The sequence below is a fragment of the Antedon mediterranea genome, chromosome 3, assembly GCF_964355755.1.
Source record: "Antedon mediterranea chromosome 3, ecAntMedi1.1, whole genome shotgun sequence".
Classification (NCBI taxonomy): Eukaryota; Metazoa; Echinodermata; class Crinoidea; order Comatulida; family Antedonidae; genus Antedon; species Antedon mediterranea.
The window spans coordinates 4,184,861-4,204,989 of record NC_092672.1 but is presented as its reverse complement, the minus strand read 5'-3'; the positions used below and the strand labels follow the sequence as shown (position 1 = coordinate 4,204,989).

General features: G+C 33.8%; 1 protein-coding gene across 5 annotated transcripts; it reads left to right on the top strand.

Annotated features, from left to right (window-relative positions):
• Positions 1-3,740: 3,740 nt before the first annotated feature.
• LOC140044592 (P2X purinoceptor 4-like) lies at positions 3,741-18,601 on the top strand. 5 transcript variants are annotated; one of them, XR_011844473.1, is made up of 13 exons: positions 3,743-4,139; positions 4,424-4,601; positions 5,323-5,394; positions 5,878-5,956; positions 6,577-6,682; positions 7,162-7,248; positions 7,589-7,730; positions 8,330-8,460; positions 8,681-8,837; positions 9,856-9,963; positions 10,953-11,018; positions 14,222-14,271; positions 17,341-17,428. XR_011844473.1 is itself a non-coding variant. In XM_072089167.1 (12 exons), the coding sequence occupies exons 1-11, from the start codon at positions 3,988-3,990 to the stop codon at positions 14,258-14,260; spliced, it is 1,251 nt and encodes a 416-aa protein (XP_071945268.1). In that variant the 5' UTR covers positions 3,741-3,987; the 3' UTR covers positions 14,261-14,271; positions 17,341-18,601. The 5 variants fall into 5 exon arrangements, 4 of the variants coding, with proteins under 4 accessions (XP_071945268.1, XP_071945267.1, XP_071945265.1 ...); XM_072089167.1 differs by lacking the exon at positions 10,953-11,018 and having other exon boundaries at positions 3,741-4,139; positions 17,341-18,601; XM_072089166.1 differs by lacking the exons at positions 10,953-11,018; positions 14,222-14,271 and adding an exon at positions 12,484-12,561 and having other exon boundaries at positions 3,741-4,139; positions 17,341-18,601.
• Positions 18,602-20,129: the final 1,528 nt, after the last annotated feature.

Below are 20,129 nucleotides of genomic sequence, written 5' to 3'. Positions count from 1 at the left end.
TTTAGTTATACTGGTACCGCGAGGTATATTGAGCCAAAGCGTCATTCTGACGACTGGAGCATTCTCTACTATACCTTTATCAACTTCAATAATAGAAATAGTACTACGGTAACTGCTCAAGTGGACCCAATTCTATGCGCCTTGAGCACTCTTGAGTGGTATGTGTGCTATAAAAATCCTGTTATTATTATTAATTTAGCACCAGGGTAGCACAGTGATATAAAATAGAAATAAAAGTCACTACTTTTAATATCGTTTCGTATATACCCATATCACGAACTGACAAACAGAAACATCTTGGCATTCACATTGATTCAAATTTATCTTTTTCTTTTCATGTAAATAAACTCCGTTCCAAGCTTGTCCATCTCCATCTTACCGCGTGCTCGGTAATTTAATTAATAAACACACATCCATACTCCTCTATAACACTATAATCCTCCCACACATTGACTATTGATAGTGTTTGGGGAATCAGATCGAATATTGACCGAATACAGACCATTCAAAATAGAGCACTTCGCATTATCCTTAAAGCTCATCCTCTCACACCACCAACTAGTCTGGGCTCCAGACGGAGTTTTGTCTTAATATTAGTAAAAAGTAAAATATGGCGTTTCATACGTGTATTACTTGTTTCAGACAAAAATCAAAACGACGACGTGTGGAATGACATAAAAAAACAATAAATACAGACTTGGAGCAAAGTCTAACCACGAACTAACATTAACAACACCTTAAATCTTCATACAGTCCAAGATTGCATGCATCTACAACTGGGCTATCTTGCCTACAGGTCTGCAAATGATCTTGCTCCGGAATACCTTCTTGCTCTGCGTCTTGCCAGAATTCCAAATCATCGATGTACCTGAAGTGTCAGTGAGAGGAAATTTGTCGTCCCTTTCCCTAAAACTGAAACTTTTAAGAACAGTTTCATCTATAGAGCACCAACATACCTGAATTTGCTACCCACCAAAAGAAATGCGGTAACAATGAATAATTTTAAGTCTGCTCTAAAAAAATATTTAATCTCAAAAGAAAAAACTCAACGTTTTGTATAGTATTGTAGGCTATATTTTTGTATTTAAGTACATATATATTATATATTTTTATATTTTTTTAACATAGTTCATCCGTTTTTTCCTATGTTTTTGACTTTCTGCATATGCTGTTTAGGGTCACCCTCACAAAATAAGGTTTAATAAAAAAATAAAATAGAAATAAAGTCACTAAATTTTAATATCTTTTCGTATGTTAATACAATGTGCTCAAGTGGTGACCCAATTTGGCCCAAGTGGAGCACAGTGATATAAAATAGAAATAAAGTCACTAAATTTTAATATCTTTTCGTATAAAACACTGTGCTCAAGTGGACACAATTTGGTACCAGGGGAGCAGTGATATAAAATAGAAATAAAGTCACTCAAGTTTTAATCTTTTCGTATGTTAATATACTGTGCTCAAGTGGACCCAATTTGGCGCCAGTGGATTTTTTTTTAAATGGAAAATAATGAATATTGTTTTTCTTTTATTTTGAAATAGAGATATTTTGAGGATTGTAAATGTCAAGTGGAACTTTTTTTTAAATCAGAAACAAAGTTGCATGGCATTATTTTCCATTAAATAGACTGCCATAAAACCTCGAAGAGAAGCCCATGTGCTCCTTCATTTTTAGTACTCTTGGGTGGGCTTCTTTTCCACATGGAGTTCGTTTCGAGATTACTTTTGCAAACTAAACGAGAGGAACTGCTAGCTTCCCGCCCGGAAAATATTTTATTTACATGATTTGAAAAATCTTCTAATGTAAATAAATAACAGCATCAAAATTTAACAGTGTGGCGTGTTGACCGCGAATGACTAACATACCATCTTTACCATAATGCACCTGCACAGACTCATTTGCATAACAACGCACGCATACCAAACAGTTTAAAATAGAGCTACAAGGTACCCGAAAATGACATCTAGTATGTTTTCAAACAACATGCATAAGAATCTTCAGTACCCCACCATGCTTCGGGCTGAGCAAAGTCAATTTTGAAAAAAAAAAGAGCTCTATACAGTAGGTTCCCGCCCGAAAAAATGGCGTTACATGATTTGAATGAAACAAACTCACCAGGACAATATATGAGCTTGTCCCCGGAACTGGGAAAGTGCACCTATTCATTGAAATATAAAATTAAATATTAAGTCTCCAGTACTAGCCCATCCACTTATTACTATACATAGTCACCTATGATAATTATGATAATGTTAAAATTGCAACTATCCAGATGCGCACTTCAACATTTTAGGTGGGGTTTTCTACTTTAAAAACTCGACTTCGTATATGCCTATGGCCTAGCCCGGCGGCAGAATTAGTCTAAGCTTCGAAATTGGTCTGGAAATCGGCATCTTTGCAAATGTTCTATATTTGATCTTATTCCACTCTCCATTAACCTCATACAAAAACCATCGGAGACAAACTATCTGTTTAAAACATGTTTATTCTGGGGCGGTGCGGCCATACACACCAACTACTGTACTATGAAGAATCGGACATTTCGCTACCAATGTTGCAACATTGATTAACAAAATCAAAATTTAACAGTGGGGCGCGTTGACCGCGAATGACTAACAATACCATCTTTACCATAATGCACCTGCACAAACTAATTTGTATAACAGGAACGGCATACCAAACATGATGAGAGAGATACATTCACGTTTGTTAATCTTTTACATTATAATTATAATTCTACCGTTACACATTATAGTGTATTTTTACAAAATGGGGTCGTTTCCACCAGATGCATTGATGTTGTCGCCTCATGATGTGTGGTGGAAAGGGGGACGTATGCATCTGTGAACCCCAAACACAGTGGCTCGCATAGCCTTAACTCTATTCCACCGACCAGCGTGGGAATCGAACCCACGGCATACGTGTGTTAACACGACGCTCAGACGACTGAGCTAACTGATCGTTTTGGTTTTAGCAAGGTTAATAGGATATTTATGACGTAATGATCAATTACGTAATACACGTATAAATAGACTATTATCAGCTTTTCAGTCAACCTCGACGGATATTTTTTTTAATTTAAATATTGGGGTTTTTTTTAATAGAGATATGTGACACTGTATTGTCGAACATGTATGGTACCATACCGGTAGGTATTCAAATATGCTTAATACGAAAAGATATTAAAATTCAGTGACTTATTTCTATTTTATATCACTGTGCTCCACTGGCTCCAAGTTGGGTCCACTTGAGCACAGTGTATACGAAAATATATTAAAATTCCGTGAATTATTTCTATTTTATATCACTGTGCTCGCCTGGTGCCAAATTGGGTACACATGAGTACATTGTATTAAAATACGAAAGATATTAAACTTCAGTTACTTATTTCTATTTTATATCACTGTGCTCCACTGACGCCAAATTGGGTCCACTTGAGCACAGTGTATTAAAATACGAAAAGATATTAACATTCAGTGACTTATTTCTATTTTATATCACTTTGCTCCACTGACGCCAAATTGGGTCCACTTGAGCACAGTTATTAAAATACGAAAAGATAGAACATTCAGTGACTTATTTCTATTTATAATATCACTGTGCTCCACTGGCTCCAAATTGGGTGCACTTGAGGACAGTGTATTAACATACGAAAAGATATTAAAATTAGTGACTTATTTCTATTTTATATCTGAATTGTGCTCCACTGGTGCTAAATTTGGTCCACTGAACCAGTTACCGTAGTACTATTCTATTTCGGAAGTAAATAAAGACATAAATGGCGCTCCGTAGAAGTAGAGAATGCTCGATCGTCGAATTGACGCTCTGCTGAATAGGAATAACAGCGTCACGAGCAGCCACCACAACAACTGATCCGAAAGAGCTTCCGTCCGTCCGAGCCTGAGAGGAGAAGCGAGCCAATCAACCAGCCAGCAGAGCAGCCCACAGGAGCCTCTCCAAGCCTGGCCTAGCTTTAGAGTCTAAAAATGCCGTTTAAGGAAACTGTAAGCTCTTGGAGTAGGATAGCTGTAGACTCCGCGCTTGAATATGATACACCTAAAGTTGTTCACATAAAAAGCAAGAAAGTCGGCTTTATAAATCGTTTGATTCAAATCGGTGTTATCGTCTATGTTGTCGTGTAAGTAAAATGCCTAGTAGTAGTAGGGTAGGCTAGCCTAGCCGGTTAAGAGTAGGCCAGTCTGCAGTGATGATGCGTGTGACATAGCCATATAAACCTAGGTATTTTAAAAATCAGGGACGTTTCGGCCCACTTTGCCTACTCTGACTCTAATCATGGACCATGCTCTAATATTACCCAAACAAATGATTTATTATTAATTTGTGATATTTGTTTTATTATTTAAAAAAATCCTATATTGACTTCTTTCATGCTAGCCTAAATCTTTATTTTTTGTTTTACAGATGGGCCATTATTCTGCAAAAGGGTTACCAGGAGAAAGATGAAGTTGTTAGTGCAGTAACAACCAAGTTAAAAGGAGTTGCTTACACAAACATTACTGGCAACCCAAATCTCTCGATAGAAGATGTTGGTCCATATAACAGAATCTGGGATCCAGTAGACTATGTCATTCCTCCTATGGTATTGCTAATAAATAGTATTTTAATAAAAATATTCATTTTACAGACCTCCACACTCTCCCGATAATCACAGGAGTTTACCGATATTTAAAATAATCTACCGCTAAATGCAATTTCTCCCGATTAAAAAAATATTAATATTAATGAGACACTTTAATATTAATATTACTAAAGCCGTGTTTCAAATAATCGATAATTAACCGATAAAGTTTCTTTCTAATTCTGCGCAGAAATTCAAATCAGATAATTATCCAATAAATGCGATAATTTTTAACTTTTAAACTGAAGGGCAAATTGTTGCGTTGCGATTGGGCTACTGGTTGCTCGGTAATGACTGACACTTTTACACAATTAACCTACTGTATAATTTGCAGAAACACAAACACAGCCTTAGACACTACTACAAGCCGAAAGTGTATTGCTCCTCCCACCCAATTTTACATTTGGATTGACATAAAACAAAACTTTGGTGATGCCTTGGTTTAAATGTGTTTGGAAGAGAGATTTCTCTTCTAACATATCTGTGTGCTTGTGGACAAGATTTGACCCTTGACCACAGTGTTACATATCACTACCATATTTGGGCACATCACACTTTGTCACATGAAGTTTGATAGTGTGGACAAGGCTTTAACTATGTACTGGTAAAGTATCTAATTAGGGATCTCACTCTTGGTTTGAATAGCAATTGTAGAATAATAATTTGTTTCTTTATTTTTCAGATGGATAATGCCTTTTTTGTTATGACAAACATGGTTATAACCCCTGAACAGACCAGGGGAGTTTGTGCAGAGGTAAGTTAAACAATATTTTCATTGGATTCTTAGTTAGTTAGTTTCTTAGTTAAAGATGTATTGTCCCCCTGAAAAAATTTTTTTTGAATATATGCCATTTTAATGTAACATAATAGTTATCCACTTTGACAAAAAATTGGATCGAAAAAAAATGTATTTACCTGAAAAAACTAATTTTAAGCAAAAAAATGGTCAAATTGGCTAGCATCCAATGGGTTTTTGGTTGAATTTAACTATTTATTTTGTCATTTTATAAGTGAAAACATTTTTTTTCCCTTTTTTTTTCAAAATAACATATTCAAAGTCTGATTAAATTAATCATTTTTCATGTTTTTGAGGGACAATACATCTTTAATAAAATTAAATGTATACAGTACTTTTATTTCTGTGTTTCCTCTGGTAAGACAGAAATGCATGACAGTAATATCATAGGCTATCAAAGCTTACATTATGATTATTTACTAATGTGGTTTTATTGTTTAGGACCCATTTATGGTCAATGTTAACTGTGAAGATGACCCGAATGTTTGTCGCAAAGGTCAACCTGTAGTAAACGGAAATGGTAAGTCTATATTTATCGCACTCTCAACAAGAGATTGTGAGCTTTTCAGGTCAAAGGTTAATATTATGCAGAAGTGAAAGATAAGATAAAATGTGATTTGTTTAATTTACACACACAGCAGGGATATAAACAGATTTGATTTATTATTGATCTAGTTTCACAGTCTGCTAATGGGTTTACTCTTAATAGGAAGTAATAGAAAATATTTATTTAATATTTATAAAGTCATTAAATCTTACAACATTCATACTAAATGTAAAGTACCAGGATATAAATGAATTCTGGTTAATGTTGCAAAACTACCAAAAAATAAATAAAATGACTATTAATTTCCTGTATATTTGCTACTTCTTGGATTTAATTTTACTGTATGTTAAGCTCTGTCTACACTCTTTTTGACAAACAAAGTGTGAACTGTGATGTGCCCAAATATGGTAGCGATATGCCCAAATATGGTGGTGATACTACATCATCATGTCCATATGGACAAATTTAGTTATCGCATAAAGTTTGATAGTGTAGACAGAGCTTAAGAATTAACTAAACTACACTACAGTATAACTAAATTATTCATTTTTCGATTGCATAGTTAATATCAAGATACTGTCTTTGTTTTTTAGGTATAGAAACGGGCAATTGCGTTACATATACGTACCCAGATGGTAAAACAACAAAAACATGCGAAATTGAGGCGTGGTGTCCAGTAGAATACGACGTACCACCTCTGTAAGTAATAATTACATAAATAATTTGTGTAAGAACTTGGTTCAGACATCATGCAAAGTTTCACAAACATAGATAGATTTCTGTCTACACTATCAAACTTTACAAAAAAATCACTTTTTTGTTGTCAAACTTTCTTTCTCTTCTTTATTGTATCAAACAAAAAAACAATTTAATACAACAGGTAGCCAAGGTATAGCCGAAGCTAATCAAGCTTGGTACCTTTTATCTTAACTAACTTATGCTACAAAATTAACAAATAAATAACAGAACTTAAAAGAAAATAAAAATTTGATAACGTCAAAAACAAAACAAAAAAATGTTGAATAATAAATAAATAAATAGTTTGATAGTGTAGACAGTGCTAAACACACTGAAGCATCTACATCTGCTTTTACAATGTTAAATTCCAGAGTTATGCTAGATGATGATGTGTAAGGAGTATAAATAATATAAATAATCTGTATTGTTTGTTTCCATAGAGAAGATGAAGCCATTCTAGCCGATGCACAACATTTTACTGTTCTTATCAAGAACAGTGTTAGTTATCCAAAGTTCAATTTTGAGAAGTATGTCTTCTTTTTTTTACTCCATCCAATTTTTTGACATCGAAAACATTAAAAGAAAATGCCCTTCCAATAATCATATTTGCCCCCGCCTGCGTGAAATCAAACATGCGATGTTTGCAGCAGTATTGCATCGTCAGTTTCCACTTGTGGTTACGCAATACAGCACTTTGCGTCAATACGTTTTTAGTGGTTCCTTGTTCGTTGCATTGCGTCCAAATGGGGAACCACGCTGGTCTTCTCATCCCGAACAAACCTAATTCCATGTACATTATATGTTATGTTAATTCCAGGGTCACTGTACAAGCTTTATAAAATGTATTTTCCGTTTTTATCATGATAGACGAAATATAGCTGAAAGTGACAACAAGACGTACCTAACAACTTGTAAATACAACAGTGTAACAGATCCATTCTGTCCAGTGTTTCGCTTGAGAGATATTGTTAAAGAGACCAACGAAGACTTCAACACCATTGCATACCAGGTAATAACAAATGAAGTTTTCTGATTATGAGACTATTATGGCATGAATATTCATAGGCAGATTCAAAGTTCTAAATTTTGCAAATTGTAATGCAAAAATAGGACACTAATTTCAGTATGGCACCTAAATTTGCCATTTTTAGGGCCTGGGCCCCTACCCACCCCCTATTTCAAAATCCTGAATCCGCTACTGATGTTAAAATATACTAAATACCATTATGTAGAGTTTAATATGGTTGATGGGTCACTATATTATAATGCCAGTTTGTGCCCAAAGTGGAATGGAATACAGTTTACACATCATAATTTTATCCATGTTAAAAATGTTTGTATCTGCTTCATGAATTATTCATGAGTTAAGAGGTCAATATTCATTTTAAAGGCCAAGGCATCATAATTATATCCATGGTTAATGAGTAAAAAATGTAAATACAGATACAAGAAGCACCTGATATCCACCATTGTACCCACTAAACTATTATGGTAATTATTATGATGGTAATCGTAATAATGTGTATTTACAGTGATTTTTACAATAAAAAAATAAAAATATTCATTATAAATTATAATAACCTGCAGTACCATCATTTTGTTTTGTAGGGAGGTGTTATAGCAATTTTTGTTAACTGGGATTGTAACTTGGATAAAAGTTGGGATGCGTGTCGACCCAAATATTCCTTTAGGCGGTTGGACAATAAAAATGCAAAAATTGCTAAAGGATATAACTTTAGGTAGGTTGATCTAATAATTAATACCTGATTTTATTTATTATGTCATATTTCAAATTAAATATGTTTTTCAATCCCTCCCACTGTAAACTTGCTATTGTTTTTAGCTTTCACACCAGTCCCACCCTATTTCACTGATATTCCCAGTTTCCTGGACTTTCTGTCAACATTTGATTTCACCATGCAAACTTTCAATAATGTTTTATTCTTTTATTTTTCTCAGGTTTGGAAAATTCTATGTAAAGAACCATACAGAATACAGGACGTTAACAAAGGCGTATGGTATTTTATTTGAGGTCATTGTTACAGGAACCGCAGGAAAATTTAACTTCATTCCACTGACTACCAACCTGGGAGCTGGGCTGGCTTTGCTCTCTATTGTGAGTTTACACTAGTTGCATAGCTTATTTATTGAACATTCATTCATTCATACAGATTTATTCAGTTATTTGACAATAACTGTGTCCAGCGCTAGAAGCAATAGCTTGTCTCATGAGTGCCCCTACAATACAAATATGCAAAAATACACAAAAAGAAGACACAATACAATAGACACAAGAGTACTAATAAATTTAAAGATGTCAAGAAATAAATACATAACAGATTTATAATATTTTATCTATTATAATTGCTGTATTCGATTGCGAATTTACTGTTAAATATAGTTCATTCATACAGATTTATTCAGTTATTTGACAATAACTCTGTCCAGCGCTAGAAGCAATAGCTTGTCTCATGAGGGCCCCTACAATACAAATATGCAAAAATACATTAAAAAAAATACTGTATAAAACAAGTTAGTTAGTAAGTTAAAAAACAAAAGAGATAAAATGTTGAGCATAACAAAAGCAAGTTGTTTAAATGGCTATTCGGTAACGTTTTACAGATTCATTCATTTAGAATTGTAACCTTATATTCTGGACTAGATTTATAGCCAAACAAGTGCCTACTCCCCAGTTGGTCAAATTTTTAAAATTACAGGATATTGATGAAATCATGCTGTCTACTAGGGCAGTCAGTAGACACATGAGTACTAATGAATTTAAAGAAATGTCGATAAGCAATAAATACATAACAGATTTATAATTTTGTATCTATTATAATTGTTGTATTCGATTGCGAATTTACTGTTAAATATAGTTTTTCCGTTAAGTACTTATTTATTTTGAGCGTTGAAATTGTTCTTAATGGCAAAGCTTGCATTGTCAACGTTTTCTATTCAAATGACTTTCTCTTGAGCAAAATCCGTTTACAATTTACTATTTGAATTACAAAAAATACTCAATGAATATTTATGTTGACAACAAAAGTTCCCAATCTTAAATGTTCTACAGTAATTCAGATTGGATTCCAGTTTTCATGGATTTTTATAAAGTTTCTTTTGTTTCATGTTACTAGGCAACTGTAATGTGTGACATCATCACATTTTACATCCTAAAGAAGGGCAATTACTATAAAAGTAAGAAGTACTTGTATGTTGAGAATGCTGATAGCGATGAGTATAACGTAAGTTAATTTCATCTTTCAACTTTATTTTCTCAAAATACATACTGTATATATTACATGATGATTATTATTCAGTAGAATACTATACTATTATACATTGCTACAGCTATGTCGATATCATGCTTTGCATATCAATGTAACATATTATTTTTTTGAAAAAATATCCAGCATCATAAAAAAACATTAAAAAATATAACCCCTAATTTGGAGCATTCAGGGGACACCTTTTATGGGGACACTCTCCAGTACAATTGCCAATTGTATCACTATTATCAACCCCTATTTGGGGGACACCGCTATTGAGGTTGATATTTTATTTTGTCCAGAAGGTGTCCCCTTAACAGAGCCTTTACTGTATTTGAAAACATAGTATTGATTTATGATAATAATAATTTTCAAAGAATATAATTTTCTTATTTTTAGATTTTGGGTTTATTATTTACTTTTAAACCTTATTTAAATGTTTACTTTATGTTTTTTAACCCTCCCTCCCTCTGCCCTCCCTTTTTTGTTAACCTTTGGAATGTTGTTTTGATAAATTTATCTCTTCAATTAATTTGCTCAACAGATTATAATTGTATTTGTTTGTATTTGGCATTAACGTAAATGCTAAATAAATGAATGATTGGTATGAAAATTAAAAGAACATTTTCAAATAGCTTTAAAAAATGTTACATTACAATAATATGTTGCATATTATAGTACCCATCAAATTTTCTTTTCAAAATAATTTATAAGCACACCATAAAGCTCTGTCTACACTATCAAACTTTATGTGGCAAAAAAATGTGACGTGCCCGTATATGGACATGATGCTGTCATATCACTACTATATTTGGGAATATCACTGGTTGGGCACATCAAACCTTTTTTGTCAAACAAGTTTGATAATGTTGACAGAGCTTAAGTCTCATTTATTTGTTCTTTGCGATAGTTGAGCAAATTCATTGTTTGTTCATGCTATGTATTACGCGTTCATCTTTTTACAGCCATATCATCGCATTCATGATGCATCGAAATCTCAACCTCCTCAACCTGTTTCATCATAATGCAATGTAGGTCAAATGTCATTCTTCACTCGTGCCGTAAAACCTTGAATAGAAGCCGCTTACACGTTGATCCAGTCATTTTTAAACGCTAACTTTGAATATTAGTATAGTCTGTCAAAATAGATAATAGCTCATACTTTTATTTTAGCTGGTAGAGCGCCCTCTTGCACCAAAATCACAAAGAAAATCATGTCACTCTTTTCAGTTGTCTGCGTTTTCATTCCAGGTTTTACGGCATACCTTTGTCGCGTTATTTTTTGTTCTTAAATGTATTTTTACCGTTGACTGACTTTGATTGTAGAAGCCCTCTATATAGCGTGTGTAACAGTCACTTTTGTATACACACTTTATAACCTTGATTTTGCTTAATTTGTTTTATATATAGTGATTTCTATAGCTCCTTTGCCAAAGCCCAAAGCGCTGTACACAAAAATGTCTTATTTACAATTCAAAAATAGATTTCACACAACAAACTACAAATGACATTGAAAATAATACAAAATATAGACAATTATTTGGTTTGATCAAACTCTGGTTACAATATAAAACAAAACCAAGACAAGGTTTATTCCACAATTGGGTCATAAATAATTATTACTGGTTTACTTTCTCATCGCTTTTTGCAGCTTTAGTAGAATTTATTTTTTATTAGCAATAGAACGGCTGTGACATGCAATAAAACGGCTGTGACATGCAATAGAACGGCTGTGACATGCAATAGAACGGCTGTGACATGCAATAGAACGGCTGTGACATGCAATAGAACGGCTGTGACATGCAATAGAACGGCTGTGACATGCAATAGAACGGCTGTGACATGCAATAGAACGGCTGTGACATGCAATAGAACGGCTGTGACATGCATGAAAATTATAAATATAAAACTGTTTATATGATACAATTATTTGATGACTATATTATTGTATTTAGACACAAAAGCTAAATATATTATACTAAAAATGTCGTTAAAAAATCTGATGCTGTATAGACCTTTCAGAAAGTGATATGACATATTGGTAAGGGATCAAACTAACATTTGACAGGCATGGATTCGAGCCTGTCTATGTCTGTGCCATATTGATTGTGTGAAAATTCTTTATTCTCATTGCCTCGTCCTTCAGATGAACATAAATTTGTTGAATTTGCTTGGTACACTATTTGAAAAGTGTAGGTGGTAAGTCTCCTCGTGCAGTGATCATGGTAGACGCTGCACTGCTGCTGTGGGTCCGTAAATGACCTAATCCAAATTTCCTTAGTTTTCAGTTTAACATGAGGATGATTGTAATCACAACTACATTTAAACATATCTTAAAATAGCATCTGTAAAACTAGTTAGACAAACAGATGTGATGTGCCCATATATGGTAGTGACATGATATCATCATGCCCATATATGGGCACATCACATTTTCTTGTCACATACAGTTTGATAGTGTAGACAGAGCTTAACTGATTATTTATTTGTTTGCAGAATTATGATCCAATTCCTCTTTCTAACTGTGTTTATTGGTAAATGTTTATCAAACAATGCAGGTTACTTGTTCAAAATGTAAGGTAGTCTGGCATGTTTAAAACATACAATATACCAAATTCATAATTTTTATATAGGCCTAAATTGCTGTATTTAACATTTGGTTTAAATATAAATAATCTAGCACCTAGACAAACTAGTTGTAATCAAAGCTTCAAACTATGCCATAGTCACACATACAATCAAAGTATTAGTTGTTACTGAGAAATTTGGTAAAATAAATTTCTTTAATTTAAAAAACAAAATTTGTTTTTTTTTTATTTTCAAAAAGCGTGTGAGGAATTAGAAACAAACAGTGATTCATAAATGAAAATTGTGTTCAGTTTTTAAATTCAATATCCAATTATTAACACGGTAGAATTTGGCGCCCTTCCTCACGTGTTAAAATTTAGCATGTGGTCTTGGGACGTTTACAACGCTCTAAAGGGTCTTTCACACCTGTTCCGGCACGGTTCTGGTCCGGTGAATTAAACATTAATGTTTGTTTTCATGCGGCTATGCGCCAATCGATATGAGCGTAGTCACATGAAAACGAAACATTGACGTTCGCTAGGATTTTGCCGGAACAGGTGTGAAAGACCCTTAAATAATGCAATGATACACTTGGTTATTGTTGGTCAATGTTTGTATGTGTGAATCAGCTAGTTTACTGTGATTTTACAATATTATTATATTGCAAGATTACAGCATATTACAAAAGCTTGTTTGAACTCAATAATAATAATAATGCGCTGCTTTCACAACATTTATTTGGTCCAATAAAACATATTGGAAATTCGTTTTTTTTTTAAATACATTTGCTACCACGAGGGGACACAAATACCAAATCTATAAACCATTTTTTAAGACTAGAGCAAGGAAAAATTTCTTTACATTAATGCTCAGTACATATATAGTTTTAAAAACAAATTGGACAAATTTTGGTCTTCAAAACCGTACAAATAGTCAATAAAATTTCACAATTTTGTCATAATACATAATACATTGCACCGCCCTCTACCATATTTTCTAGTTCTGTCTTTTCAGAGCGATTACCAGGCGAAAACGCCTTCAACCGAAAATTCCTGTATTCATGTTTGTTTATATATTATTTTAGAATTAAAAAAAAATAAAAAATTGATGTACAGAGTAAACACTATTCCTTCTAGACCATATATTCCAAAAATCCACCCAAAATAATGTCAAATCCTAAACAAAAGTGACATAAGCCCATAAACTATAGCAAAAACAAGGGGACACTCTCCTGTGAAAATAACAACAAACAATTATAGGCCTATATGTTTTATCACTATGGCCAACCCCAATTCAGGGGACATTAGGGGATACTTGATTGGGTCCGGAAAGTGTCCCCTTAATAGAGGTTTTACTGCATTTCAGTCATCAGCCGCCCGCACATGGCCAACTCCCCGTCCACACCCAAATTGTTCACTCTCTTGCTTATCATTAATTAATTTATTTTATTTCATCAAAACCAACAGCAACGAAGGTTGCCACTTAAAGGTGTGAAACAGAAAACAGATTCAATAAATACTCCATATGAAGCAAACTTAAATAAATAAGTAAATAGTAAAAATCATGGATATGCACCTAAAAAAAAGTAAAATAGTATTTAGAAATGTCATGGTTATAGTTTAGTATCATTTCTGATTTGTCCGCATTGCTCTGTTTTTTGATTTAGTCGTCTGACATGCAGCTCTGGTCTCAAGACGAACATTAGTCAACAACCATGTAAGATCTAGTACTTCTAAATTTATTCTTTCTTCAAAACAAATTCTCATTTAATTTATTCTTTAAAGCTATCTATTGACTTTTACTAAAATTTCATTTTTTCATAATTTAATAGTTGAACCTTTGTTTTTATCAATTTTTGAAAATTACAGTAATATTTGTCAATCATATTTTTTAAAAATGATGAGGTATATTAATTTTAACATAGAAGATTACAATTATTAATGTACTTTCAAGGAATGCCCCACCCACTAATTTTTGGAAATTGCAATGCTTAAGTTCAGCATTTACTTTTACCATTTTAGGCCATGTCCCCACGCTCCATCCCCTATTGAAAAATCCTGGATCCGTCACTGGCAGTCAAGTATCCAGTTATTGAATCCCATATATAATGTTGTCTGAAACTACCAGAGAAAGAGCTATGTTATTAGATTACAGAAATACTAAAAGAAAATAGGTTACTACTAAAAGGTCACTCAGGAAATTGGTCCATGACATTATTTTGTTGCATGATGGGATTGCATGTTGCTTCACGAATACATTTTTTTTTTCATTTAGTAAAGCTCTGTTTACACTAACAAAGTTTATGTGACAAAAAATTGTGATTTGCCCATATATGGACAGAAGCATGTCATATATCACTACCATATTTGGGCATATAAATACCAAATTTGGTTGTCAAACTAGTTTGATAGTGTAGACAGAGCTTTATAGTACCCATTTATATTTATCTTTCATTGTGCACTACAACTTAAAGACCCCTTCCCTGCAATTTTGGACGTTTTTTGGAAAATAATACATATATATCACTTTAAAAACATTAAACCATGTCATTCCTTGTCTTAAATGTACGTTTTATGGTAAATTATGATAAAAAGTGAGAAACAATGCACTACCTAAGTAGCTCCGGCGATCGAACTCTCGTGGACGGTCTCAGGCCTAGCCTAGCTAGGCTTAGTTTTGTAGGCCTAGCTGGTAAACATCGGTAACGTACGAACATCGTACGCTAGCTATATACCTAGCCTGACGTTGTATAGTTGCTGCATTAATTGTCTTTCTATTTTTGCCAGACTCCGTTGATACAAATTGGGGAACACCCGGTATTTTCGCTGAAAAGTTAGGAGTCTTCCATTTGTTTTGGCTTCACGATCGATCGAAAAGTGGGCGAATTACAGGTGAAAAACAAAAATATCAATCCGCGCGCAATGCATTTTGGGATTTATAGCGGGCCGCTATAATTATTAAAATCGATTTATTTTTCACATTTTTAACCGTTTAAAGACGAAAAAAGTTATCGCAATAGGACCATATAGTATTATTTTTACATTAAATATAGTTTGTGATCTTAAATTAGATCTAAAAAACGTAGGGAATGGGGCTTTAAGAATCTGTTTCTATCCTGAGCGGGTTTCTGCTCAACCGCCCGACCGACACCGCGTTTTGTGTAAATGACTATTCTATATTTGGTTTTTCCGCGTCACACCGTTACTGCTCATCAGTGTAAATTTACCTTAATAAGCTGAGCAAAAGGGTGTTTTCGTCCACAACCAAAAAAGTTGTGTAAATTCAGAAGATGGAACACCATCCTAAGTTGTTTATACACATCCTAATTGAACAAAATTTGGAGTAAATATATAGAAACAAAGTCTACTAAAACTTTCTTGTCGGATATCCCACAATGCATCATAGAAAATCGGTTAAATTCTCACCGTTATTCCATGGACCTATAAATTAGGTCTATGGTTATTCTATTATCTTGGTATTGTATTTACATTTAATGCATAATCAATATTGCTAAGTCATTTTACATCCCAGCATATTTCATTATCGGCTTCCCTTACATTCTCATGTTTCCACGCTATTATTTTGTTTTGTGTTTCTATATTTTTATTTATTGCTCGTTAAATTGATATTTAGATACTTAAAGTTCTAATTACTTGCGTCATGAATGTTTAAAGCATTTGTGTTTCTTTGATTTTTTTGTAACATAATGGACATAACATTATGGTATATTGTCCTCATTTGTTGCTTTTTCCTTGAGAGAGATTTGTCTGTCCACGTAAATTGAATCGTAACCCAGATAACAGAGATTTATTATTAATATTTAAAGTGCAACTGTAGGTTTTATCATTTCTGTTGTTTACAAATATTTTTGTATTCCAAATTGTTTGATTATATTTTATTGATAATTTTAATCCAGAATTTCTCTTTAAAATGTAAGAGTTGGATAGCTGAGTAGTTAGAAGGCTTGATTATCCTACAGAAGGCTCTGCAAATTGTTCTGGCTGTTTTATTTTATCTTTTTGATTTAGCCTTGTTTTATTTTGTATCTCCATTGAGATCTAGCCACTGATACCAACAGTATTGTCATTTTTTCAGTGCTTATTTTATTTAGTATCTCCATTGAGATCCAGCCACTGATACCAACAGCATTGTCATTTTCAGTGCTTATTTTATTTTGTATCTCCATTGAGATCCAGCCACTGATACCCACAGCATTGTCATTTTGTATCTCCATTGAGATCCAGCCACTGATACCCACAGCATTGTCATTTTGTATCTCCATTGAGATCCAGCCACTGATACCCAGAGCATTGTCATTTTGTATCTCCATTGAGATCCATCCACTGATACCAACAGCATTGTCATTTTGTATCTCCATTGAGATCCAGCCACTGAAACCAACAGCATTGTCATTTTCAGTGCTTATTTTATTTTGTATCTCCATTGAGATCCAGCCACTGATACCAACAGCATTGTCATTTTTTCAGTGCTTAATTTATTTTGTATCTCCATTGAGATCCATCCACTGATACCAACAGCATTGTCATTTTGTATCTCCATTGAGATCCAGCCACTGAAACCAACAGCATTGTCATTTTCAGTGCTTATTTTATTTTGTATCTCCATTGAGATCTAGCCACTGATACCCACAGTATTGTCTTTTTTTCAGTAATATGCCGTTGGATTTATAAAATATAGTAATAATGATAACATAACGAATTTGAATGCAACAAAAGCTATAACGATCAAAATCCTAATTAAAGTGACTTAATTTTTCTTTTATAGAAATTCACTGATGAACCACAACCAATAGTCTCTATGAATGCTGGCGCATTGACCTCGGGTCAACCAAATTTGATTGATCCCATGTAACGCTGTCAGCTTTCAGATGTTTTCTTATTCTCTGCATATGTGGGCTTTTATTGTCTGAAACTGATCCATTTTGGGGAAAGGGGTGGGCTGGGAGGTACAATGGTGTGGCATACAGGGGTGTGAACACCTTTTGACTGATAGATTGTATCCAAAATTTGATATTATTCCTGAAAAGGAAGTTTTAGCAATTTTATTAATTTTAACCAAAGAATGTTAATAGATATTTAAATAAGATACACTGATCAGCGTTTAAAAAAGACTTTAAAAAGTAATGTTTTAATGAGTAATTTTTATTTTTTCGTTACAAAGGTTAGAAGGGCAACTAAATGTTTTAGTACTCAAGTTTTAAAATGTATATATAAAGGATAACAAATATTCAACGAAATATATTACTTAATTATTTTTAAAAACTTAATTTTTTATTTTCTAATTTTTTAGTTTTTGTTTGTATTGCACGTATAGGTATATAAAGAATGATAATGAGACGACCAAAATGTAGACATTAATTTTTATAAATGCAATATTATGTGCCAATTAGCGAAAATATCATGTGGGCAGTATCCAATGCTAATGATTAAAATAAATGATCAAATTGTAAAGTAAAAAGAAAATAATAGTAGAAAATAGTCATTTTATAATTATATATATTATATTGTTGATAGATGTCAAATATAATGTGAAGAATTTAAATATAGTTTATTGTTTTGCTGAAATTTAAGCTCCGTTATTTATACGTGCCATTATTTTCGCGAAAAAAAAATTTAATATGAAGGTTGTATAGGGTTTTTTGCATAACGTGGCATCCATGACTAGGGCCCGTTCAGATTTAGTTTAATTGTAAAACTACTAATGTTGGTACCCAGGTAAAAGCCTGAACGCGCCCTATAACACAGTTCCAATTCTCTGCAGCTCTTTGATCTTATGTCTGGCTGCGACAAATAGCAACAGTACTATGTACATTTCTCCGTGGCGCGGTGTCTATTAACGGGCGTGGAACTGATCATGTCGCAGCCACAGATAAACCCTGTGATCTCTGGAGCTCAGCATCATGTTGTTAGATTGCCTTGGTTATGCATAGACAATAGTGAAGCTCTGCCACACTGACAACCATTTTAAAATAATAAACGTGCTTCCATGCTATTTAGTACTGTTATGTCTTTCTGTGATACGAATAAATTACTAGTTAAACAAAATGAATACTGTGTGCTTATATTACATCATCATGTTGATTGAAACTATTACAATCATTCGAAAAATATATCGTAAGGCTTGGTTCCCACTTGCGACGCAACGTAACGCAACCTACGCAACATAAGCAAATGCCCTTCCAATAAAGCTTATTTCCCACTAGCGACGATGCAACGTAAGAAAATGTCCTTCCAATAATTGTATTTTCTCCACCTGCGATGTTTGCAGCACTATTGCGTCGTCGGTTTTAACCTGTGATTACGCAATACATCATTTTGCGTCAATACGTCGCTGCGTTGCGTTCTAGTGGGAACCACGCTTACCATTTAACCCCTCCCAATTACGTTTAACAACCTTGTTGCGTTCAATCTAGGTGACATTTAAACCGGTTTACATTTAACTACGCCTCATAGAATATCCGGGTCAACATATCTGTGAAATCGAATTCTCTTATTTGCTTATTGTTTGGTAACATTATTATTATCGATAACAAGAAGAAGTGCGACAGAGTCGCGTACCTAAACACGCAATTAATTCGGTCGATTGTTTCAATATTAAACGTTCAGTAATTTGATAGAATGCACTTTAAAAGCCTTTCCTATGATCGTGATTACTTTTGATATGGCTTGTTGTTTTTACGTCAATTTGAGCAAATCAATGTGATGTCGTTCTGTGACTTGTGTGCATTGGTCACTGGTGATGCAAATCGCTCTCGCGTAATGCTTGCTTTGGTTCTCACTATAGAGACGCAGCACATAGACCCAACGCAAGCGAGTTGACCAATCACAAGCAATTGTTCGAACAATCCATCGCCTGTGATTGGTCAAATCGTTGCGTTACGTCCATGCGTTGCATCCTACACTGGGGAACTTGGCCTGGCTCTTCTCACTGTGGATGCACATCGTGCTGTAATACATGGCCCTTCATCTACAATTGAATCATATTAGAGCTACGGCCACACACAATTGAATTTGAACTGAATAGTCGTTTCTGTATCCACCACAGCGTTGTTGTAGTACCTGTATAGAAATAGATTGTGTGAACCGAATGCCTAGTTCCCATTGGAACGCAACGCATTGATTTGACCAATCACGACGCGACGGGTTATCCAAAATTTCGCTTGTGATTTGTCAACTGCGTTGCGTCAGTGGGGACCAAGCTTGAATGAAAATCGGAAATTGGAAGAACCACATCAAATATCGTTTAATAAAACTCGTTGAAAGCCATTTTTACGTAGACCTATCATGATCAAAACTAGGTCCGGTCACATACCACTGTACGTCTAATTGCCATAAAAACAATACAGTATAATAGTAGCTATTCATGGTAAAAAAAATAAACAATATCTCGTCTGTCATATAGTACAATGCTCTTTTTGCTGAAATAATATTGAAACACTTTGATTGGCCGTACGTAGCGCCGCGAGCAGTAGTCTAGTACAGTATAAACTGTAATCTTATTTTGTAAGATCATTTTAATCCAGACCTTTTTATTTGAATTGCCCCGTGTGGGAT